Genomic DNA, 26,450 nt, shown 5'->3' with positions numbered 1-26,450 from the left:
GTGTTTGGAAGTAGGTACAGAGGAGATGTCAGGGGTAACTATTTTACGCAGAGTGGTGAGTGCGTGGAATGAGCTGCCGGCGACGCTGGTGGATACAGACACAATGGGATCTTGTTGGTACATGGAGCTTAGAAAAATAGAGGGCTATCAGTAACCTAGGTAATTTCTAAAGTAAGTACATGTTCGGCACAGCTTTGTGGGCCAAAGGGCCTGAATTGTGCTGTAGGTTTTCTATGTTTCTATGTTCATATGTTTCTAAAATGTTACAATTATTTACAAACTCTCTCTTAACCAAACCACCATCTAGACCAGTGAGTCTCAAAGTGGGCGATATCAACCCCTGGGGGGGCGGTGGGAGTTTCTAAGAAGGTGATAAAGATAAAGGGGACGGTAGGAGAGGGTTGCTTGGTGACAAGGGGGACAATTGAGGGATACAGGCTGAATTTAATAAATTAATTACATATATAAGCACTTAATCCTAGGTACCTCATAATAAAGATCACCTCATCTCCTGCTAACCCACTGTCCTCTTAGACTTCGAAGTGCATTATAGTTTTACACTTTTTCAGATTGTCAAGTGTGATATGGCCACCACTGAATCGTGGCTGAAGGATGGTTGTAGTTGGGAGCTGAATGTCCAATGTATCAGAAGGATAGGAATGTAGGCAGGGGGGCTGGCATGGCTCTGCTGGTAAAGAATGCCATTGGATCATCAGAAAGATGTGACATAGGATCAAAAGATGTTGAATCCTTACGGGTTGAGTTTGGAAACTGCAAGGGTAAAAGGACTCTGATGGCAGTTATATACAAGCTCCCCAGCAGTAGCTGAGATGTGGACTACAGATTACAACAGGAAATAGAAAAGGCATGTCAAGAGGCCAATGTTACAATAGTCATGGGAGATTTTAAGATTCGGGTAGATTGGGAAAAATCAGGTTGATAATGGATCCCATGAGAGTGAATTTGTTGAATGTTTACAAGTTGGCTTTTTAGGTTGGTTATTGATGAGCCTACTAGGGGATCAGCTATACTGGATTGTGTGTTAAGTAATGAACCAGAGGCGATTAGGGAGCTTAAGGTAAAGGAACCTTTAGGAGAACAACGATCAGAATATGATTGTGTTCAAATTGGAATTTGGTAGGGAGAAAGTAAAGTCTGCCACTGAGAGAGGAGTTGGCTAAAGTGAATTGGGAGGAGATGCTGGCAGGGATGTTAGTATTCATTTCAAAAGGTCTAGAATACAAGAGCAGGGATGTGATGCTGAGACTTTATAAGGTACTGGTGCGGCCTGGCCTTGAGTATCATGAATAGTTTTGGGCTCCTCATTTAAGGAAAGATGTGCTTGCATTGACTCTGGCCCTTACTCACTGGACTTTAGAAGGATGGTGGGGGTGATATCTCTTTAAAACCTTTTGAATGTTGAAAGGCCTAGTCAGAGTAGATGTGGAAAGGAGTCTAGAACAAGAGCCTCATGATGGATAGATGCCCATTTACATCAGAGATGCGGAGAAATTTCTTTATCCAGAGGGTGGTGAATTTGTGGAATTTGTTACCACAGGCAGCTATAGAGGCCAGATCTTTGGGTGTTTAAGGCAGAGATTGATAGGTTCTTGAATGGCCACGGATCTAAACTTATGGGGAGAAGACTGAGGCGCGGGGCTAAGGAGTGGGGAGAAAAAACATCAGCCATGATTGAATGGCAGAGCAGACTCGATGGGCCAAATGGCCTGATTCTGCATCTATGTCTTCTGGTCTTGGACTAAAGGAAAATGCTGTAAATTTTCAACAGGTCTAGTCTGGAAAGAGAAACAGAGCTAATAGTTCAAGTCAAAGACTATTTGAAATTACAACACAGTTACGCAGTTTTATTTCTCTAATCTTACTAGAGGCCATGAATTGAATTTGTTTATTTGAAATAAAGCATTAGTCCTCTGAGCTGAAAGCACTTTAAACACATATGCTGGTTTCTATATTGAATTGTATGGCATGAAGTATTGCCAATTGAATTCCTGTTGTGTTCTCTCCAACAGTGCATGGCGGGTTTTCAGAGTGGCTGAAGTGGAGACCATGTAGTGTGACCTGTGGACAGGGAGTGCAGAAACGGCTGCGGCTTTGTAATAACCCAGTACCTGCAAATGGAGGACGGCATTGCCAGGGCACTGATTCAGAAACACGAGAATGTCAGTCCAAACCTTGCCCAGGTCTGTTTTAATTTCACAATATAAAATTACATAATAGTTTAGAATGTCAATGAAAATTATGCTTTAATGTGAATTAAAGTTCTGTCACTGACCCACTTATTGCACTGTTAAACCTGAAAGTAATGCCTGAGGGAAATGGTGCTTTCACCAGGTGGAATGTTCATCTGTTTGCAGTGGGAAAATATTCAAAGTTCAAAGTAAATTTATTATTGAAGTACATATACGTCACCATACGCAACCGAGATTCATCTTCTTAACAGCATTCACAGTAAGCACAAGAAACACAATTGAACCACTGAAAAACCACCCCCAACCAATGTGCAAAGGATAACAAACTGCAAATACAAAAGTAAAAAAAGAAATAATAATAATAATCTTATATATAAAATATAATAAAAATATTGCAGGTAAACTAGCAAGGACAACTTACTTAATAGATATAGCCATTCCAAACTCACACAATATACAGAAATCAGTAAGTGAAAGATACCTGAAATATGCAGAATTAAAAGAGAAAATTGAAAGACCATGAGACATTAACAGGGTATACAGTGTCCCAGTAGTAATATCTACAATTGGTATCATCACAAGGTCACTGTATAATAGCATTAAACAATTAGGCCTACATAGCAATATTTATATAAATCTCTGGAAAGCCACAATACAAACACCACTACAATATTCCAAACATTCCTAGCAATTGAGAAATGAGTGTGGTTGGCTATGCCCGTACCTCAGGTTCTACCAGCTTGAGCTGAGAAAAAAAATTATAATACTGACAATAACCATTAATAACATGAGGTGAAAAGTATTTGAAAGTGAGTGCATAGGTTGCAGAAACACTTCAGTGATGGGGTAAATGAAGTTATCCCCTCTGGTTCAAGAGCCTGATGGCTGAGGGTTAATAACTGTTCCTGAACCTTGTGGTATAGGTCCAAAGGCTCCGGTACTTTATTTCTGATGGCAGCAATGAGAAGAGTGCATGGCCTGGATGGTAGGGATTCCTGTTGACGGATGCTGTTTTCCTGTTACAATGCTCCATAGATGTGCTCAATGGTGGGAGGGGGGGGGGGGGCTTTTACCCATGATGCACTGGGCCATATCCACGACTTTTTGTCAGCTCTTCCGTTCAAGGGGATTGGTGTTTCCGTATCGGGCTGTGATCCAACCAGTCAATATGCTGTCCACCACACATCTATAGAAGTTTCTCAAAGTTTTAGATGACGCTTCGGATCTTCACAAACCTCTAAGAAAGCAGAGGTGCTGCTGTGCTTTTTTTTGTGATGAGACTTGCATGCTGGACCCAGGACTGAGCCTCTGAAATGACAACACGGTACAAAATCCAGTTACAGATCTTATAAATTTCCTGAAATCTGCTGCAATTACCATTGTTCAAAGACCCCAGGGTATAATGGTTCCTTATTCCCCAAACATATCAGAAGGGAGCAGAAGCCGTAGAATCATATTTAGGTACAAGCAGCATAATGTCAGAGAAGGGAAGCTAACTTTTATCTTTAATTTTTAAACATTATTTGAATTAGCATTTTCACCTGCTTCAAATTAATTCCAATACATGACCTCATGTAGACATTCTTAGTAGGATGAGTAATTGTGGATTTTTTCATGAAATATTGTTTTCTTAAGACTTGGTGTTAATGAATATTTCTGTCTGTAGTGGATGGGAGTTGGTCAGAGTGGGGCCAATGGGAAGAGTGCTCTCGTACTTGTGGCCAGGGGAACAGGACAAGGACTAGGAGTTGTAGTAATCCAGCCATGCAGTTCGGAGGGAGACGATGTGAAGGCAGGGCAGTGGAGGCCATCATGTGCAACATCCAGCCGTGTCCAGGTGAGCCAGTTAATTCCAAATGTCCAATCCTACAATCACTTGTTCCCTTCACCAGGACCTCTGGAGAATACTGTGTTTGTACCTACAGTCTCATTGTCCCAAGGAATTTAAAACTAGTTAAATAATTAAATGGGTTGGAAAGACCAGTTTTTATATATAAAAAAAATTCTGGTTCCTTCATAGAAGAATATCTGCCTTCCTTATCTGGTGTGACTATTGTCAGTCTTGCCCCACACTTTAACAGCTCCCTGAAGTGAGTATGTGAGCCACCCACTTTCCACAAAATGAAAATAATAGATTATTCTTGGCTTAGGGCTCCTTTTCTAACAAAAGCCATGAATCGCAACACGCTCCTCATTAGAAATTTCAGATGATGCATTGATCTTTAGATAATTGAAACAAAGATTCTTTTCTACACTGTTTCTTTTCATAAATCTTTAAATGTTTTTAAGCATGCCCTTTTCTCTTTCTTTCATTGTCTTGTCTAAAAGATATTAGAATTGAGGTAAGCTCCAGGTATCCAAAAAAAATATATATATATAAAATTAAATATGGTGTTCTAAAATGTTGCAAAATGTTTTATCTACATAATTCTATGCGTTATTAGCAGAGCTTCCAGAATATTCAGATCACTGCACCATAATGTGTCTTTGATCCATATTGTGGTTAAAAACCAAATGCTTCTGAGCAAATTGAATAAATCCATTGGACAAGAATGGTGTGATATTGCATATGAGAGTAAGATTTTCCAATCCAAAGAAGGTGAATAGAGTTGATAAGCTTCCCAAGGTGACCAGTGTTTTATCACTTTCCTTAATACTCCTTAGGAGGGAGATCCTGCTAACAATTTCTTGGTAGCAGAATACAATCCACACTTAACAAATATTGTACTTCAATCACATTGAGTGGATTCAATTGAACCTCTGAGAATCCTGGATTTCTTTAGGAATCTGTTAATTTAGGAAATTGAAGGTGAGAAGAAATCTCCTGTTCTCGGTTATGTACTTTTGTGACATCATGTCTTATGTTTACAAACCAATGATCAAGACTCAACATATTACTTTTGAACAAGTATGCCCTCAGCTACTGTTCGCTCAGTGCGCATACATGATGGATGTTTCAGGGTTGGGGCAGAATGATTGACATATTGACTCAGAGTTCTCTCCTTCTCCACATTATGCAGTGATTTTACCAATCTAGTGCAGTCAATTCCACAAGATGGGTATAAAGGAAGATCGATGAAGCAGATAGAGCTGCTCTCCTGACCTGGTCTGATACCTACTTTGGTGCTGCCTGAGTGGATTTTTCACATGATTGATTTCACATGATTCCTCCCACATTCCAAAGTTTCACTGGTAGATTAATTTTCTACAGTAAATTACCCTCTAGCGTAGATGGGATTACAGAAGCATCAAGGAGAGGACCTGTAATGGTGAGTGGTCACGGAAATTTGGCTGACAGGAATGCTTTGAAAGTCAACTGAATAGGCCAAATTACCTCCTTCCTCGTCAAATATATGGAAATAATAGACCAAGATTGGTGTTTTTTTTACAGTAACAGCACAAGTTTATCTAGTTCTAACTTACTGAGTAGTTTTCTAGATAAGATACCCTAATTATGTATGGTTTTTTAGACTGAAATATTGTTCTCCTTTTTAATAATCTCTCTCCAGTGATTGGCGGCTGGAGTTCCTGGTTGCCATGGAGTCCATGCAGTGAGACTTGTGGGAAGGGGACTCAGACTAGATTAAGACTCTGCAACAATCCTCCCCCCTCATTTGACGGCACACACTGTGAAGGGCAAGATGCACAGACACGTGTTTGTAAGAACAGGATGTGTCCAGGTAAGCAAGTAGCAAATAGTGAACATAAGAGAGTCTGCTGTGTGAAACAGAGCAGCAAGTGTTCTTAGCCTCTGGGACGGAATTGGCATTCTGCATTTATACTTCAGCCAACACTAGCCGAATCGGACCTAAAGATTAAATGCTGGTTACCATCCCTGCATAGCAGCACTGAGCACAACTACAACAAATGCCACTGGTTTTGAAACAACATGAAAACATCGTACAGATATTCTTCAAATGCTTGCTCAGTTCTAATCCAAAGTGAAAGGAACCTATATTAGGAAATAATCCAAAACCGATCACAAAGTTGGTCATTACTCACTGTATATAACCCGGGTTGTTCCCAATCCAACCTGTTTGACATGTCATTAATCCCCGTCGGCTTAATGAGGCTTTGAAGGTCAACAACCTTGATCTGTTTTTTTCTGGTATCTCACTGTTTCAGTGGATGGGAAATGGATACCTTGGGCCAGCTGGAGTGCTTGTAGTGTGTCATGTGGAGGAGGCACGCGCCGGAGGGCCAGGACATGTTCAAACCCCGCCCCTCAGTATGGAGGCCGCTACTGTGAAGGAAGTGATGTACAAATGGACTTCTGTAATAGTGATCCATGTCCAGGTGGGTATGTGAAAGAATTAGCTGAACTATTACATGCCACAGTTCAACTCTTCCAGTTTGCTTATCCTTAAAGAAAATCAAAATTAGTATCAGGTGCTTTAACGTTGAGATCAGAGGTTTTAAACGTGGTCTCGGCCTGAAATGCTAATTACTGTTCTTTAGATGCTTATTTTCCTTGGCAGTTTTCCTTTTGGTCACAAAGATATGATTAGATTCTCATGTTACTGGTGTCTAATCTATTACTGTATTTAACACTCCAAATTTATAATACCCTAGCTAAAGTTTTGGGAATCTTCTGCTGTTGTCAAGTTGTAATTAAATGCTGATGTGAAATTAAGTAAGTGGAAAATCTTCCTTTTGAGGATTCCTGTGGTTTGAAGTTTCATCAGCCAGGAAATGGCTTGCATATTTTTTAAATATCTTCTGGCTTCAAAGTAATTAAATTAAATGATCTTCCATATCAATTGGCATGTTGACAAACAAACTCTACTGGTTTAGATGTTCTCTTGCTGTCTTTGCTGGAAACAGGTTACGTCATTGCATACATGCACAAGCAGATGAAGGCTAGTTAAGCGGTGTATTTTTAACTGGACTGAGTCAGTCATGAATTTAAAGTTGAGCTGGATATTCACTTTGCAGAGCCTGAGGGGCTAATTGCTAACCTCAGCATTCCACTACAGTACTATTATTTTTCAAAAGAGTCAGAGTTGTTCATGACGAAGTTAATAAATATTCCTTGCTCAGCTTCTTGTTGAAACCCACCACTCTAGCGGGTATTGGCAGCTAGACCCCACAGCAGAGACTAGACAGGGAAATCATGTAGTCTTTGAAGAGAATAGGTCAATCGAGTATAATCTCCCTGTAGTGAAGGTACCCGTGGATATCTGTACTGGATAGGGCTTTAAACCTTCTTTTGAGTTTAGGGCTTTACCGACTGGGAACCCAAAAGCATCGCAATGTCTGTGGTTGTTTTTCTCATTTTATGGTAATGTTATCTGAGCAGTAACACAGACAAATAGTCAGCTATTTTACATATCATTTCCAACATTATAAGATAAATATGATTGATAGAAGGCTGAACATATATTCCTCATCACATCATCTCACAAGCCTTACCCAAAGGCCCATTCCAAGTGCCTTAGCTCTCTGATTAAGAAATGCATTCCACTGTTCGTCATCTTCCTACTTCCATGTTTGTTGATTCTTTTTTCACAGACAGTACGCCAATAATGGTGGTTGTTCATCAAGGCTAAAAACTATATGAAATTGATTGGATTGTTATTGGCCCTCAATAACAATGCTCAGCAGTGATCTTGTTTGTCCTGTCTTCTACTTCTGTTACAAGTCACAACAGTGTTAATAATGCTAATAATGTTTCCCTCTTCAGTTCATGGGAACTGGGGTCCGTGGAGCAGTTGGGGAACCTGCAGTCGCACGTGCAATGGAGGCCAAATGCGACGCTACCGTACCTGTGACAACCCCAGGCCAGCGAGTGGCGGAAGGGCTTGTGCGGGTGCAGACACACAGATTCATCGGTGCAGCACTGATCTTTGCCCAGGTTAGCTGGTTGATTTTACATTAGTATATAGAACTGGGGAAAAAGAAAACTAATTAGTTTCAGGTGCAAGTATCAAACTACAATGTCTGTATCAGAACCGAACATTTCTGCCTGTCAGCAATCTGTGATTTTTGTGTTGTTTTTCTCTCTCTACTCTCTATTCCGTTTTCCCTCAGTTCTAGTGAAGAGTTCTAATGAGACCTAACTTTGTCTTCATTTTTTCTTCCATAGATGCTATTTGATCTTGTCTCTAGTATTTTCTGTGTCTTTTTTTTTTGCAGATTTCCAGCATCTGCAGTTTTATTTGTTGTCTTTCAGGAAAGAAGTACTATACTAAAAATGTGTAGATTTGAGTAGTGTGTCAGATGAGATGCATATACAGTGCAGCATCAGATACCACAGTGGCCACGGAAGTTACACCCTCTTTACAAATAACCAAAGGGATGTGTGTTGTCTGGGTGAAGATTTCCTCTGAATGTTTCTTCTCGATTTTTGTGTTGGAACACATGCTATAGCCACATGAGGGAGATCGCATAAGAGGTTTATCCAAACTAATGACTCAATCTTTTGTGTTCTGTAAGTTTCTACTGTCGCTGAAAACATGGAGGTAACCAACCAGAGGCTTTTGTTAGAGACGTGGGGTATCACAGTGGCATAGCAGTTACCGTGACGCTATTATAGCTCGGAGTGTCAGAGTTCAGAGTGTGATTCCAGTGTCCTCTGTCAGAAAGTCTGTATGTCCTGCCTGTGAAGCGCACTGGTTTCCTTCCACAGTCAAAGATGTGATGGTTGTGAGGTTAATTGGTCATTGTAAATTGTCCTATGATTAGGCTGAGGTTAAGTCAGTGGGTTGGTTGCTCAGTGGGCCAGAAGGGCCTGATTCATGCTGTATCCCTCAATAAATACATTTGCTTCCCTACTCTTTTCACAGCTGCTTTCATGTTTTGCCCTACTGACAACAGTATGGATGAGTAATCAGTTCAAGCTATTGCTTGCTGAATATACATATTGTAAAAAATAATACCCTCACAACATGTGGTTCATACAGCTACTGTGTGGTAGGGAGTTCATCTTCCCAACTCATAAAGCAAGCCAAGTACCCTGTGACTTCAGAGTCAAATCTAGGATCAAACGTAGTGCAGTCCCTGGCAGGAACTGGTGAGCAAATACCATCTATTCAAGATTCACTTTGTTTTGAGACACTACAAGATGCTTACAGATGCATTTGTAGAGTTGTACAACACGGATGACAGAATATTGTTCTATTGTTTCCATTCTCACTTAATGCAAATGAAAAAGTCAGTGGAACTATAGCAGAAAACTGATTTGCCGTGCATCATGAGAGGTGTTATTGCTGCTGGACTAACGGCCTCATGTTACAGCAATAATCACAAAGAAATACGCTAATAATCACCATTCCCATTCTCATTTACTTCTCCTAAAGTGCATGGAAGCTGGGGTCCTTGGCAGGCATGGAATGATTGCTCAGCAACCTGTGGAGGTGGGGAGCAGAGGCGACTCCGTCTGTGCAACAGCCCAGTACCGTTGAATGGGGGCCGCTCATGCCCAGGAGATGGTTCACAAGTCTCCAGGTGTCAAGTTCAACCTTGTCCAGGTTGGTAAGATTTGCTATTGAATGGTCAGGGAGACTGGCTTTGAAGTTAACAAAGTCCACTTTAAAGCGGTCACTGAGATTGGGGCTTCTTTATCATTACATTTACTGATATCATCACCTTATATCACTGGACTGTGTTGAAATTAGTTCCAGGTACATGACCATCGCCTGTGCTTGCATTTCCACTTGCCGAAAATGAATGACTTTGGCTTTACCCTGAATGTTAACTACATTTTGCTAACCATTTATAACCAACAGTAGTTCTTCACCCAGATATTTTCTTCTTCTTCACCACTTTTCCGTTGAGGTATTTGGATAAGTACATAGAGGGAAAGGACATGGAGAAATATGGGGCTAAACACGGGTAATTGACTTTATAGGCATCCGTTAGTCTCGTGAGACCATGGATTTGCATCTTGGAAGGTTTCCAGGGCACAGGCCTGGAAACCAGCAGTTGCCCAAGCTGCAAGCCTTCCTTTCTCCACGCCACCAGTATTGTCCAAGGGAAGGACATTAGGACCCAAGCAGCTTGGCACCGGTGTCATCGCAGAGCAATGTGTTGTTAAGTGCCTTGCTCAAGGACACAACATGCTGCCTCAGGTGAGGCTCGAACCAGTGACCTTAAGATCACTAGACCGATGCCTTATCCACTAGCCAACACAGTAATTGACTAGTAGGGAGGATAATGTAGCTGGCGTGGAGCAGTTGGACAAAGGGCCTCTTTCCATGCTGCATGTATCTGGTGTTGAATTGTTGACCCTTTCCACATCCAGTGTCACTTTGGGCAGCAACCTTGCTGTTTCTTTAGCATTTGTCTGTTTAGCATTTAGCAGGTTGCTAGCTTGTTGCTGAACCCAGTATGGATGGAAAGCATGCAAGGGGTCAGCCAGATTCCTGTTGTTGAAAAGGGCTGCTTTAGTATTTAAATACCACTGTCAACATTATGAAACAGCCCAGGACACTGCACAAGAGCATATGTCAAATACAATGTGGAAATGGGTCCAATTAAGAACCTGTAGGGCAATTGACCAAAAGCTTGATCAAAGTGAGAATTTTATTTTAAAATTAGAACATCATCAAGCAAATATTCTTCATGTGATTTAGTCCAACATAACCTCTGAAAACAATAAACAATAATATTATTGGGTAATATATTTTCTGGTGTAAACTTATGAACTTCTGGTGGAAAGTTAACACTTATCAGCCTTCGCAATTCTGATTAATTGTGCCATTAACAGGTTTTAATCTGTGCCTCAGGTGGCAGGTAATGTGCTGTAATTCTGTTACTTCTCTTCAGGTGGTCCTCAGTATGCCAGAGGAAGCATTATAGGCAATATTAATAATGTGGAATTTGGTGTTGCCTTGCTAAACGCCACCATCTATCACAGTTCAGAAACTGGGACACAAAATATACAAGCACAAATCTTCAATGTACCGAGAAGCGTTGGTAAGTGGCTGCTGTTTAATTCATCAATAGAACATCTTTGATTTGAACATAACTGAAGGGTTAATGGCTGTTCAATGAGTTTCGTTCAGAAACTGAAATTGAGATCAATTCAATTGACATTTACCTTAAATCGAGCAAAATGATTGAAGAGAATATTTGAAATCGAAGGAAGAAGTTGAATAAAAAGACTAGGCAAGTGAAGACTAGTGAAGGCATAGGAGGGAAAGGGGATAATACTTGACATTGAACAGATTTGTTGACTTTGTTGCTGACATAATATGCAAGAGAACACCTTAATTGCATAATGTATTTTGACATGGCAATGAACAACCCCACTTCTGACTTTCTAATTCTCTCATAAGCAAGAATGTGACCATTCCTTTATCAACAACCCTAAAGTGTGCTCTTACTAATAAACTGCTGTTAAAACATGAAATGGGTCAAATGATCATAACTCTGGGAAACACACTTTCCCAGAACTGCCTAGAGTTAAGGTATGCACGCTATAGGTAATAGGTTGATTGCTATTTTGTAATATACTGTTTTGTTCATACATTCCACTGTATTTTAGGCCCCGCCATGAGGAAACTCATTTCAATCATAAATCCCATTTATTGGACAACTGCAAAGGAAATTGGGGAAGCGTTTAATGGATACACACTAACAAAAGGAGTATTCAGGCGGGAGACACAAGTTGAGTTTGCTACTGGTTAGTTTATTTTTAATTTTTCCATTGTGTATAAAGTTGGAAGAGGAGATTAATCATTTTCTCTGATATGTAAGTTCACAGCTGTTGTCTTAGAAATAGTTATAACTCTCTGACTGATATCTCTCTACCATACAGACCTGGCCGATGCAAAATAGTCGTCTGTCCCCTTAAGTATTGATATCAATGTTAGGTGGAGAATTTTTTTCATTAAACATGGATGTCTAAAAATCAAAACTTCCTGATATCAGCTGTTAGGAAAGCCTTTTACTGTTATGAAATGTGGTAAAAATAACTCTCTTAATTGATCTTACTTGCTGCTAATTATATTGTATAGCTATATTTAGATACTTTATCTAGGAGAGCTTCTCATGCTCTAAACTTTTTAACTCGTTGCTTATTGAAGTAATAAGCATTTCTAATAATGTATGGGAACCTATATTATGCTGACTAACAAGCATGCTTTAAGTTAATGAGTACCCATGGGGACATTTCAGATTGCTGCATCTAAAAAGTTTAATGTCCAGTACAGTACTTCTAATGTTGTTGCTGAAGTACAGTCAGCCCTTCTTATCCACCGGGACCCCTCGCAGATACCAAAATTCGCGGATGCTCAAGTCCCTTATTCAACCTGTCTCAATGCGGTGGATCTTAGGACCCAGCGGAACACAAGACCTTATTTAACCTGTCTCAGTTGTTATGAATGTACCACAGCTCTGAGGGGCCGAAGGGTGCGGGGTAGCCCCCTCCTTTGTGAGAATCGCAAGATCACTATTTATTTGGGTCAGGAGACCCAGGAAATGAGAGAGAGACGTGCGGAATGTCTCGTTCGCCCAGCGATATAAAGCTACGGGACACAGCCATTGTCTCTTGAAGACGAACTTGTGTATTGCAATACTGTGTTACGTGGAAGCCCTCAGGCAAAGTGGGCTGGTTGAGGGAGGGATTGCATCACCCCCAACCTGATTGACATCTGAGACCCTGTGAGTCAGGATAAAAGAGGGTCTGTGGGAACAGCCCCTCAGACGCACCAGAAGAAACGCTAGCGATCGCGTAATAGTGGAAGCCGGTGGGGAGGCCACGTGCGTTCAGTTCCATTTTGCCCCAGAAACCGGTGTCCTTTACCACAGAAAAACGGCTTTTAGCTAACAGCAGGGAAACCAACTCCCAAAAGACTCGAAGGATGGGCATCATAAAAGACCTGGGCAAGTTTAACCCGTCTCTCTCTCAAACCCAAAACGCTGCAGCTTGAACGAACTAACAGTGACTTTTATATTTCCATCGGACAATACATTATCCCCTAGACAACGATAGAGCTATTTCTTATTGATTATTATTATACCTGCGCTTTTAGATTTAGTATTGACGACGTATATTATCTGTATGTTTGCATTGATCTTATTTTTGTGCCCCTTTATCCGTAAATACTATTAAAAATAGTACCATCAGACTTCAACGGACCTCTCTATCTTTGCTGGTAAGTGACCCAGTTATGGGGTTCGTAACACAGTGTGGTGGATATTAGGACCCAGTGGAACCCCAGACCTTATTTAACCTGTCTCAGTGTGGTGGACATTAGGACCCAGTGGAACCCCAGACCTTATTCAACCTGTCTCAGTGTGTTGAACATTAGGACCCGGCGCAAGAGCTCTGAATGCGCAGTGTTTCTGTTCACGAAAATAATCACGATCACGATTGAAAATAAAATGGAAATAATAAAGCGATCGGAAAGAGGTGAAATGCCATCGGTCATTGGAAAAGCGTTAGGCTACATCGGTCAACAATCAGAACAATTTTAAAGGATAAAGTGAGAAAGTCTCTGCCCCGATGAAAGCTACAATTATTACTTAGCAATGCAGTGGTTTAATTATTAGGTTTTGGGGTTTCGGGTTTTTGATCCTCCACATCAACCCGCCATGGACGGAGAGCGCACTTGAAAGCGGTCTGTCACTGGCTCGCACGCGAAAAAGCTTCCCGAGCCCGGTGCTGAAACATACGTTCTTAAGCGTTTTATATGCATAGAAAGGTAAAATATATCCTATATACTAAGACAAACGTTTGACTAACCGACGCTTAATACTGCTGGATGTACGGGTTCCAACTTACTTAGTAGGAGAACTTCAATTTTTTTTTAATCCCAATCCACATTAACCCACGCACATCCTCCCATATACTTTAAATCATCTCTAGATTAATTATAACACCTAATACAATGTAAATGCTATGTAAAATAGTTGCAATACTGTATTGTTTAGGAAATAATGACAAGAAAAGAAAGTCTGTACATGCTCGAACAACAAGTGCTGGAAGAGCACTTACGGGTTTTCGCCATTCGCGGTTGGTTGAATTCGCGGATAAGGAGGGCTGACTGTACTTGTATTAACTTCCTTCCCAAATTCTTTTAGTAGACAATTCACTTTAAAGAGTTTAATGACAGATAAATGCAAGCATATTACATAATGGAATAATAATCCACAACAGAAATCAAATCAGAATTCTCCAATGGAAAATCTGAGATAATTAAATAAACCTAATATTAAACACATGACCAAGTACATATCATTAGAATTCAAAGAATTCAAAATAGATTTCTGATTCAAATATAATATGAAGTCAGATTAAATGGATTTTCTTGGTCACATTTCCCAAACCTAGATTCTCATTTGCAATCTGACCTGTAACTATCCTGAGCTTTGATATCAGGAATTAAGATATTTGCACCATGTACCCTTAGAGGAAATTTTTGCTTTATTTTAGTAGAAGTCATCTACCTGGACCGTTTAAATTCCACAACAGACTTTTCAAATTAGTACTGATAAGCTCCTAGCAGGAACAGCTAGAAAAAATGACTAAGAGAAATCCCCAAAAAACTTTGCACCCACTGTTTTTCTCTGTGTGTCCTTTAATGGACCATTTAATTTGAATGATGGCCCCTTTTAATTTGCCTTGAACAGCAGCTCCCCTTCAAGGAATGATAATTAGGTATTGATCCAGAAACATTCAACCCGACCAGTCAATCCCAACAGTTATGCTGGTCTTAAACTTCAGTTACACCTTATATTATAATCTTTTATACCTCTGTCCTCCTCTCCCTCCCTTTCCCACCCTCTCTCTCCCTCCCTCACTCTCTCCTTCTCTCACTCTCTTTCTCTTTCCCTTTCTCTGGCTTCCTTCAGATATAGTTGTACTTCTTACCCCAACTGCTTCTAGTACAGTGACATATTTACATACTTTTACCACTGTTTCTCAAGAGCAGTTTCTTCTTAATTACTTTTTGGATTTCTTCCTCACCAAAAGTCTCCCCACAGGTGGAGCCATTCTCTCTGTCTCCATTCTACCTAAATGGTTCAGAGTTCTAAAAACATCTTTTGGTTGCCAGAGACATGTCCATACTTGACTGGCTTTGCCTTTTGAGTTTTGCAAAGCATATACCAAGAAATTTTGTTGCCCACAATATCCATCAAGATTAAGTTTCTTTTAATTCACCTCATCACATATTTTTGTTGGATTTGTCCAACAATGCTGAAAAACCATGACTGAAACATAATTTCAGAGAATTCATATAGAATTCATATTCATAAACCACTGAAGGAATGTGCAAACCAAATTCTTTTGGACCTATCTGCAGGGTATTAAGCATTTCTTATTGTTAAACTGGCTTGTTATTAGCTCAACATACCATTAATCAGTAGTAGTGAATAATTCCAAAGAAATGCCAGTAAGTTCTTGAATTTCTGAATTGTCCCCCATTTCACAAAGTTTATATGCAGCAGATATGATGTATTTATGTACTATAATCTCTTACCGTTGAAATGAGTACCACATGGTGAAGGATTACTAATAGCATAGGCGGCATCAGTGAGAATTCTGTTTTTGTTTGGTCGCTGTGGTTTCTAGGAGAAATACTGCGAATGACACACATTGCAAGAGGCCTGGACTCTGATGGGGCACTGTTACTGGACATTGTGGTGAATGGATATGTGCTGCAACTTCCCTCATCCATAAACCTTAATGTTAAGGTACGATAAGAAATGCATTATGATTTTTCATGATATGAGAATAAGAGGAATTTAGAATGCTAGCTTAAAGTGCATGCAAATCCTACCAAATTTCCAGTGCTGCAATATGCTTAAAGCTGTTACAGTCTGTCATATCTGGAAACAACCAGTCAAGCACTAGCCCATCTTAAGTCTCATTCCATCATTACTCCAGCATTTAAATGTTGAATTTGCTGGAGTGTGGTCCCCTTCATGTGAAATAGCTTGAAAAGATTATGTTCCAAGTTGCTGCAAGTTCAGGCTGGTAACATTTGGTAGGGTTTTGGTGTATGATGGGACCCTATGCAACCTGACTGAGGAACTGAGAAAAAGAGGAAGTACCAGAGAAATGAAGGGAAGGAAAACTGAATTAGCATAAAAATGGAGACTAAAAGGTGTGGTAATTCAAATCTTCTCAACATCGTGAGAGTCTATAATTCTGTTTCATTGAATGAAAAGCATCAGCATGTGTTATTAAAAAGAGTTTAACAAGATTTTGCTCTTATTAGACTTAAATAAAAGTGTCAGATGTCATTTCACACAAAGTAGATAGGATAGAGGCATAAACTGGCCAGCAATTTGCGATGATTAACAATTCATGGATTACCTCATCCTCACAAGCTGTTTGGGCAATTTTTAAATTAATAACAGTTTAGTGCTCAGATATGTTATATATTGCAACAAAATTGGGGCTTTATGGTGTATCCATACTGCAGCAAAAACAATGAATTTGATCAACATTAAGCACTATTTATGTAAACCTTAGCTGTAGTTTAGATACTTATGCATAACAAATGCACTCAATTCTGTTATGTTCAGGATTACTCAGAGGACTACATTCAGACTGGACCTGGTCAAGTCTATGCCTTCTCCACCAGGATGTTTACAGTAGATGATGCCAGCATACCATATTCTTGGAATCACACCATTACTTACGATGGTAATCAAGGCCGAATGCCATTTCTTGTGGAGACGCTTCAAGCTACAGCCATTGAGGCAACTTATAGCCCACTGGATGAAATTCTGGAGTACAAGATTCATGCTATCATTACAAAAGGTAATGAACAGAAACCTAGTTGTACTTTTCACTGCCTTGGTAAAGCAGCCAATCTAATTAAAGACCCCACCCACCTTGGACACTCTCTCTTCTCCCTCCTCTCAACAACAGAAGAAACAAAAACATGAGAACACATCCATCAGGTTTAAGTACAGTTCTATCCTGCTGTTATAAGACTATCAAACAGTTTCCTAGTACACTAAGATCAAAATCAGTGTTGGAAACTGTCTTATAAGATGTGAGATCTGTTGTTCTGCAGCAGCAGTGCAATGCAAAATATAAAATTACTATAAATTGCAAAATAAATAAATAGTGCAGAAGAAGGAACAATTAGTGTTCATGGACCATTCAGAAATCTGATAGTGGAGGGAAAGAATCTATTCCTGAATCGTTGAGTGTGGGCGTTAAGGCTCCTGTCATTAATAAAGAAAACGGGCGTCTACCACATGGTGAGAGTCCTTAATGATAGATGCTGCCTTTCTGAGGCACCACCTCTTGAAGATGTCCTCAATCGTGGGGAGGGTTGTGCCTGTGATGGATCTGGCTGAATTTACAACCCTCTGCAGCCTCTTGCAATCCTGGATATTCTCCCAATTACCTCATTATGACCTTGCACTGTATTGTCCACCTATACTGCACTCTGCCATTGTAACTCTTATTTTGCACTCTGTCATTGTTTTGCCTTTTACAACCTCAATGCACTGTTGTAATGTATTGTCTGTATAAACGTTATGCAAGAGAAGTTTTCCACTGTACTTTGGTATCCCCTTCTCTCAGTTCCTCCATCTCCACCACATCTGGTCTCGGGATGGGGGTTTTCGTTCTAGAACGAAGGGGATGTCCTGATTTTTCAACGAAAGGGGCTTCCCTTCCTCTGCCATCAATGCTGCCCTCAACCACATCTTTCATTTCACACATGTCCACTCTTACCCCATCTTCCTGCCACCCTACCAGCCTTTGCATCCAGCACATAATTCGCTGGAACTTCCTCCATCTCCAAGTGCTTCCCACTGCCAAACACATCTTTCCCTCCCCCCCCCCCCATCGCACCACTTTCTGCTTTCTGCAGGGATCGCTCCCTACACATCTCCTTTGTCCATTCCTCCCTCCCCACTGATCTCCCTCCTGGCACTTATCCTTGCAAGCAGAACCAGTGCTACACCTGTCCCTACTCCTCCTCCCTTACTACCATTCAAGGCCCTAAACGGTCCTTCCAGGAGTGGCAACACTTCACCTGGGAGTCTGTTGGGGTCATTTACTGTGTTTGGTGCTCCCATGTGACCTCCTGTATATCAGTGAGACCCGATGTAAATTGGGAGACCACTTCACCGAGCATCTACACTCTGTCCACCAGAACAAGCAGATCTTCCAGTGGTCACCCATTTTAATTCCACTTTCCATCCCCATTCTGATATGTCCATCCATGGCCTTCTGCACTGTCGTGATGAGGCCACACTTAAGTTGGAGGAACAATACCTTATATTCAGGTTGGGTAGCCTCCAACCTGATAGCAACATAGATTTCTCAAACTTCCAGTAATGCCCCCAGAACCCCAACCCCCTTCATCATTTCCCTCCCTCGCCTTATCTCCTTGCCCACCCATCTCCTCCCTCTGGTGCCCTTCCACCCTTTTTCTTTCTTCCATGACCTTCTGTCTTTCACCTATCAACTTCCCAGCTCTTTACCTCATCCCTCCCCCTCCAGGTTTAACCTATCACCTGGTGGTTCTCTCACCCCTCCCCCACCTTTAAAATCTACTCCTCAGCTTTTTCTCTCCAGTCCGTATCATCTCGAAATGTCGACTGTACTTTTCTCCATGAATGCTGCCTGGTCTGCTGACTTCCTCCAGCATTTTGTGTGTGTTGCTCAGATTTGTTAGAGAAAGTTAGTGTGGATTTGTGCAGAGAGGCTCCTTGTCACAAATCTCTTTGAGTTGACAAAGATACTTGATGAGGGTAGGACATTTTGACAGACTCCTAAACAGACAGGAAATGGACCAAGTGCAGGCAGATGAGATTTGTGAGATTGGTATCATGGTGGGCCAAAGGCCTCGTGCAATACTGTTCTATATTCTGCTGGCTAACAGAAAGAGCGCTTTCACTGCTGTCAAATACAGAAACAGAATCAGGTTTAGGATCACCGTCATATGTCATGAAATTAGGTCAGCAGGTGCCACAGGGGTTTGTGTAGGTGTTGTTTTATTCTCCCTTTCAAAGCACGAGTAAAATGTGTTGCACTGATCTGGGAGTGAAGTATCACAACCATTCATGAAGTTAGGTTTTGCTTTGTAGGGAAGTAATGGTCTGTCTTGTAGGAAGTAATACTACCAGAACTGACATGTATCCAATTCCGTCTCTAACTTCAATCAGAATTCTTTTGTCACTCTTAAAATAGCCTTCTGTAGGTCGTACCTGGACTTATGGTATGGCTCTGGATCACCAGTCTTGAATGCCACAGATCTAGCCCTCTGCAGATGACTAATTTCCTGGTTATCAACTTCCTTTAGTTTGAACCAAGGTATGTCTGTATATCCAGCATGTTCTAGCAAGCACACACTCATCCACACAGGTTTTGAAGAAATCGGTGACAACTGTGGCATATTCATTCGGATTGAAAATGGATCCCTGAGTATTGACCAGTAACTGTCACAAAGCAGTCCTGTAAGCACTCTGCTGCCGCCTTTGACCATGCCTTCCTGGCTCTCACCACTGTTGCTGTGGTCTTTCATCTCTGCCTGTACAGCCAGGTAATCGGACTTTTCAAAGCGCAAACGTGGGATGGCATGGCAAGCATTCTTGTGGCGGTGTAGCAGTGGTCAAGTGTGTTGGCTCCACTGGGGCGATGCTGGTTGTGGTTGTTCAGGGACTTCTTCGAGCTGGCCTGGTTGAAATCGCCTGCAGTGATAGGGAAGGCATCAGGGTGTGTTGAGTATGCTGAATATGTTGCTCAGCTCCTCCAGTACCTGCCTGACATTGGCCAGAGGTGGAACGTACAGCACTGCCGGGGTGACAGCGGAGAATTCCCTCAGCAGTCTCCATATTTGTTGTTGTGTTAAACGAGCATGTGGTATGTTTGACAGTACCGTTCCTCCAACAACGCTGACCAGTTAAAAAAAATGCAATAAAAAGAATCTGAAACTGAGAAAAGAACATAATAATGAAAATAAAGAGCCAAAAGATTAGCTTTTTGGATATCTTCTGTACTTCAGAAATATGACCAGTAATGCAACTATTTCAAAACATCAGCCTGTCTTCACAATGTACAGCTGATAGGTTTCCTATATATTTCAGGATTTTCTGCTACAATTCATATTATAGATACATCATTTAACATATAAAATAATTTTACTTATATGGATTTAGAAAAAAATACCATATCAGAATATCTCACCTATTTGTCTGAGTCAAGCATTCTTGCCATTTGGCCAAAGTAAAAGACTGCTAAGGTGAGAGGTTTGTCTTAACAATTCTCTATAAGTAATTAAATCCCAAATTCTCCAAGACTGAAAGTTATTTGTTTCATGCAGGTGACCATAGTAACCAATGCCCGAGTGGTTTTGTTTTGGATTCAGTTGGGCTTTTTTGCTCAGGTGAGTTGAATATTGTCTTTCATCTCAAAGGTTTTTCACTTGACAAAGATACTTTGAGTAAAACAAATTGGACAACATCATTTTTAAAACCTTTGCTTATTGCATATAGATGAAGATGAGTGTGCTATCAGGAATCCCTGCTCTCACGTGTGCCACAATGCAATGGGGACATATTACTGCTCATGCCCTGAAGGTCTCACCATATCTGCTGATGGAAGAACTTGCCAAGGTAAACTGGATTTTGACTGGACAAAGTTCAAATCCGTGTTCAACAGCAAAAAAAAAACACAGATTAAGAAAGTAACATGATATTTCTTTTGTCTCCCAATCTTTAAAACTTTAATTAAGCTAATATTGGAGTCGGCTTTGGTTTAATGAGATGGTTACGTAAAATTCCATTTCCAATTATCTGTTCTTTATTGACTATGACTCATGTACAGAGCAAGTTAATTACTCTTGAAGTGTAAGGAGTCATGTGGCACAGCTTTGACAACCCAAAACAATTTTCCTCCATTCCACCATGTTTTGCATTCATTCTGATTTGAGAAAAAAACAGCTTAGTTCATCATTTTATTTTAATTCAGTTTCCCACACAATCCATTCTAAATTTAGAAAACAAAATGATAAAAGTTGTGGGCAAGGCATCTATTATCACTAATACACCTTCAACAAATTTCTCTCTCTGACAGCATCATTATTTGTCACCTATTACCCAATTGTCGCATATAAACGGAAGCATTAAACAGAATTTCATAAGGTTTTCTTTTCATGACAAATATTTTGCATAACCCGCCAACTCCACAGTTATAATCTGGAAAGAGATGCTGGTCTTTGAAACACGTATGCTCGCAAAGATCAATGGTCCACTATTTAAAGAAATACTTTGTAGCAGATTCTTGTTTTTCCATTCAAGCCCAGCACTTGCTGCTTGAAACATGTTGTTGACCAGCACTTTCAGTGTTAAGGTCATTTCATGAACTTTATGGAGTTTTTGCTCTCTTAAAATGCCCTTCTGTATTCTATCCCATTACAGCAACTCTGAAATTGCCAGTATCTGTCAATGAGAAAAATTCAGTGGAGGAATAACAACTTAACTTTTTTGCGTTCATAGTTAAGATGCACACTCCAAAGCAGAATGGGGAGACATGTATTCTCTTAATTACTAACTTGGTAGCTATGATTTTGCCAATAATTGAAGGGATAAATGGAGGAAAGCATTATATTGCTCAAAGTAGTTTCTGGTTTTAAGGTAAACATAAACGATGAAAATTTCAGAAACAAAGCTAAGCAGCAAAGCTGTTTTAAATATTTGGCGATAGCTGGTGTCACTGAAATTCTAAGGTGTAGAAATGCATCTTTGCTGACAAATATTCAATAGATGGTACTGATTGTCCATTGTAGTTCTCTCTCAGTATTTGCTTGCATTGATTTCAGAAACTAGATATCAGTAGGATACCAAGACCACTTTTGTATCTATTTATCATTCTATCTGTAGTTCTTAATTTGTGTAAGTCCTTCTGTAGACACTCTACCTTCCTCAACACAATCTTCCCCTCCACCTATTTTTGTATCATCTGCAAACTTAGCCACAAAGCCATCAATCCCTTCATCCAAATCATTGACGTATAACGTGAATAGAAGCAGTCCCAACACCAATCCCTGCAGCAGAATGAGAAAAGGCTTCTTTATTCCCTGTCTTTGCATCCTGCCAATCAGCTAATCTTCTATCCATGCTAGCATCTTTCCTGTAATACTATAGGCAGATTCATGTGCAGCACCTTGTCAAAGGCTTTCAGAAAATCCAAATGAACAACAGCCATGATTCTCCTTTGTTTCTCCTGCCTGTTATTTCCTCAAAGGATTCCAACAGACTTGGCAGGCAATGTTCCCCCTTCAGGAAACCATGCTGACTTTGGCCTATTTTGTCATGTATCTCCAAGTACAAAGTGGCAGATGGAACATAGTTTAGGGAAGTCATGGTCATGCAATTTTTTAGAAGGAATAAAGGCATGGAGTGTTTTCTAAATGGAGAAAAAATTCAAAAATCAGAGGTGCAAATTGACTTGGGAGTCATTGTGCAGGGTTCTCTAAATGTTAATTTGCGGGTTGAGTCGGTAGTGAGGAAGGCAAATGCAATGTTAGCATTAATTTCAAAAGGACTAGAATGCAAAAGCAAGATTGTAATGCTGAGGCTTTATAAGGCCTTGGTCAGACCACACTTGGAGTATTGTGAGCAGTTTTGGGCCTCTTATCTAGGAAAAGATGTTCCAGCATTGGAAAGGGTCCAGAGGAGGTTCATGAGAATAATCCCAGGAATTAAATGGTTAACATAAAAAGAGTGTTTGATGACTCTGCACCTGTACTTGCAGGAGTTTAGATGAATGGGTGGGGTGGGGGGGAGAATCTCATTGAATCCTTTCAAATATTGGAAAGCAAACACGGGACCTAGTTAAAAGGGAGGTGGAGGAGGGTGTTTCCTATCGTGGTAGAGTCCAGAACAAGAGGGAACAACCTCAGAATAGAGGGACATCCATTTAGAAAAGAGACGAGAATTTTTTTTTAGCCAGTGGGTGGTGAATCTGTGGAATTCATTGCCACAGGCATCTGGCAGACCAAGTCATTAGGTATATTTAAGGCAGAGGTTGATAGATTCATGATAAATCAAGGCAGGATTACAAGAAGGAAGCAGGAGAATGGGGTTGAGAGGGATTATAAATTAGTAACAATCTAATAGCAGAGTAGATTCGAAGGGCTGGATGGTTTAAATCTGCTCCTATTTCTTATGCTCTTATAATCATAACCTCTACCTGGACAGATAAATTGAACCTTCTTCAAATCATTGTTAAACTAAACCACTAACACTGGTCATTGTTTTTTTTCAGATATTGATGAGTGTGCTTTAAGTGGTCGCATTTGTCGTGCAGGACAAGACTGCAAAAATACCATTGGCTCATATCGCTGCATAATGAGGTGCAGCATTGGCTTCAGTCGGACTCCAGAGGGGTTAAGTTGCCAAGGTATTATTGTTTTCCCAATTGTTTTACATCCCTTGGAACAATTCACAAAGAATATTTGCCACATTCTGGGACTTGCTTTCCAGTGCACGTGTGGTTAAAGGGAAGGTAGGAAAATTAACTGTGACCACAATAAACAATCCATATTAAAATATCCCTCAAGCTGTTAGTTCTTATGGACCTAGGGAAATGATCCACACAGACAACCTACCCATTCAGCAGTAAAGGAGAAAAGATGGAAAGAACAGCTTTGACAACCCAAATCAATTTCCCTCCATTCCACCATGTTTTGCATTCATTCTGATTTGAGAAAAAAACAGTTTAGATCATCATTTTATTTTAATTCAGTTTTTCAGTATAAAATTATTTATGGTTTGTGGCCATTGTTATTATTCAGACAGTATCTAGCTAGGATGCAAAACTTCAGGTGTGCCAGCTACATTATAAAAAGGATGCGGACTCTGACAGTGAACGGTTTGATTAATTATCTTTTTTCTTGCCTATTCCTTCAGTGTGGGCTTTGGAGAATTATCCTATTTCAAATCAAGTAGTAATTTTGCATAATAGAACTTTAGCCTCTGCAAGAGTGAACCAAGCAATCCTTGACATACAAAATAAAATAATATTCTTTTACTTTGTACCAGATATCAACGAATGTCAAGAATTTAATCCCTGTCAACATCGTTGTCTGAACACCATTGGGAGCTACCGGTGTGCATGCAACAGAGGCTATCAGTTAAGAGGGAGAAGATGTGTGGGTAGGTACTAATTGTAGGAAACTTTACATTAACCATCATTATTCCAACTTGTCTGCAAGCAGGGGAAAAAAACAATGTGTGAATAAGGCAGAATTAAGCAAATTTTAAAAGGCGGTTATTCACACAATGGACTCCAATGAAGTTAATTGCTAAAAGCTCTGTAGAAGCTACAATTCACAAACATCAATGCTGCAACGCTGATTTTACTATGCAGATATCAATGAGTGCAGGCAGAATGTATGCCGTCCGGATCAACAATGCAAGAACACTCGAGGGGGATTCCGGTGCATTGATCTGTGTCCGAGTGGAATGACCAAAGCTGAAAATGGCAGTTGTATTGGTAAGTTTGAAGCAGGGAGGTAACTCTGATTTCTAAGCATTGGTAGTAGTTTGGAATAAAATGGGTCATACTTTTTACTTCATCACTAGATGTTGACCCTGCAATTTGTTTAAAAAGTCAGTAAAGCTAGCATTTAGTGCAGTTGCACCTCAGAATCATCAATGCCTTAAAAACTTATAACATTTAATTACCTTGAGCCAGGATTCATTAACCTTTCTAATATATTGCATCAACCTAGTCAAGATTAGAGGAAGTAAGTTTAAATTGCTTCATCCCTGGGAAGGAACTGGTGGTGGAAATCGTTTGAGAATTTTTTTTGTTCCACCTTTACACCACCCCCACCAAAAAAAACTCTCTAAGAGATATATTAATTTTCTGCTATTTCGGCTGTGTAGATTTGCCTCAAGAAGCTCCTGGGAAAACAAGGGGGCTGAAGTCAGCCAAAGATTTTTGTGGGTATAGGGAAATATTGCTGTTTTGCCTGAGCCACAAAATCATAACAAGTTTAACTCTCTGGTGAAACATCCTTTAAAGAGTACTGTTAAATGCTTAAAGGAAGGATTGCTTGAAGCTGCATGTGCCAGGAGTTTTTTAACATAATTGCAGCTGGGCTCTGATGGCATGTTTAAGGATGGAAATTGAGTATTAAACAGTTTCCTGTCTCTGTTTTGTTTGGAGGTGGAGGGAAGACCGAGGGAGGTGAGTGCCCATTTTACAGCTTATCTGTAAATTGGTTCAGCTGGACAAAAGTGAGTCCAAGAATGCAGATGGGGAAAATAAAGCAGATTAGAAACTAGCAAATACCTGGAGTGATATACCACATTCTTAGGGTTCTCCTAGAGTTAGCTGTGGACATCATGAATAGATTGGTGATCTTCCAAAGTTTCCTAAGCCCTGAAGATGTTTTGTCTATTTGGAAGCAGGTAGCAAATGTGCCATTATTATTTAAAAATGCATGAGGAACTAGGGAACATGGACATAGTTAACAGGAAGTTGCTGCTATCTGGTATATAGAATGAGTTAATACTGAGCTTACTTAGAAAATCAAAATATGATTGGGCAGAGTCAACATGATGAAAGAGAAATCATAAATGATTAGATTAATTCATTGAGAATGCAACCAGAAAGTAGTTCAGGGAGCATCAATGCATGTGCTATATCTGGATTTTGAATGAAGTACCAAAGACTATTAATCTAACATAAGAAGTCAAAGTATGGAGATATAATCAGCCTCTGAAGAGACTGGCTGAAGTCTAGGAATCGGTATGATAAACAAATCTTTTTTATATCTGACAGGTGTTTAGGATCTTAGGGAAAAGTCTTATGAGACCATGACCTAGAAATTCAGATATGTAATTCCATTATTACCTTCCATCTGAAAGTCTTCTTTTTCTTTTGCTACACTGGAACATGCTTGAAATAAAGCTTGGTCAAATTGTGATATTCGGGAAATTTGGCGAGGCTCTTCTGGTTCAAGCTTCTGTAAATGACATGAGTTTCATAGCAGAGCTACATAAATGGACATCAATCCTCATGTAATGCTCCTTCTGAAGCATTGTTGGGGAAATATGCCCACATCGTTCATTGCTGGACACTTCTAGGACAACCTTATTTCTCAACACTGCAATGGACCGGGATCTCATGATACCAAGTGCCATTGCATTCTTCCTTTCTCTCAGTCACCAACCCCAACCAACAATATCATCAATATTTCCCCTCCCAAAGATTGCAAGACTCTTCTGCTGGTAATCAATTCTATTTCTGCCCCTTAGACTGTAATCCAGCCCTCCATAGCCAGCCCACCCCCTACCTTACCTAGCAGG

At 40.2% G+C, this 26,450-nt stretch overlaps 1 protein-coding gene across 1 annotated transcript in view; it reads left to right on the top strand.

The window, feature by feature from the left end:
• The window catches only part of hmcn1 (hemicentin 1), a 501,533-nt gene that overhangs the window by 456,350 nt on the left and 18,733 nt on the right, over positions 1-26,450 (top strand). Inside the window, exons 88-102 of the mRNA XM_059984517.1 lie at positions 2,031-2,201; positions 3,877-4,047; positions 5,720-5,890; positions 6,336-6,506; positions 7,894-8,064; positions 9,509-9,679; positions 10,977-11,126; positions 11,698-11,835; positions 15,730-15,851; positions 16,689-16,926; positions 20,453-20,515; positions 20,625-20,744; positions 23,398-23,532; positions 24,174-24,287; positions 24,502-24,627. Coding sequence (XP_059840500.1) covers positions 2,031-2,201; positions 3,877-4,047; positions 5,720-5,890; positions 6,336-6,506; positions 7,894-8,064; positions 9,509-9,679; positions 10,977-11,126; positions 11,698-11,835; positions 15,730-15,851; positions 16,689-16,926; positions 20,453-20,515; positions 20,625-20,744; positions 23,398-23,532; positions 24,174-24,287; positions 24,502-24,627 — 2,232 coding nt within the window. The remainder of the gene's footprint in view (positions 1-2,030; positions 2,202-3,876; positions 4,048-5,719; positions 5,891-6,335; positions 6,507-7,893; positions 8,065-9,508; positions 9,680-10,976; positions 11,127-11,697; positions 11,836-15,729; positions 15,852-16,688; positions 16,927-20,452; positions 20,516-20,624; positions 20,745-23,397; positions 23,533-24,173; positions 24,288-24,501; positions 24,628-26,450) is intronic.

The sequence above is a fragment of the Hypanus sabinus genome, chromosome 11 (assembly GCF_030144855.1).
Source record: "Hypanus sabinus isolate sHypSab1 chromosome 11, sHypSab1.hap1, whole genome shotgun sequence".
Classification (NCBI taxonomy): domain Eukaryota; kingdom Metazoa; phylum Chordata; class Chondrichthyes; order Myliobatiformes; family Dasyatidae; genus Hypanus; species Hypanus sabinus.
Note: the sequence above shows the minus strand (reverse complement) of the source record. Positions and strands in the feature narration are given on the sequence as shown.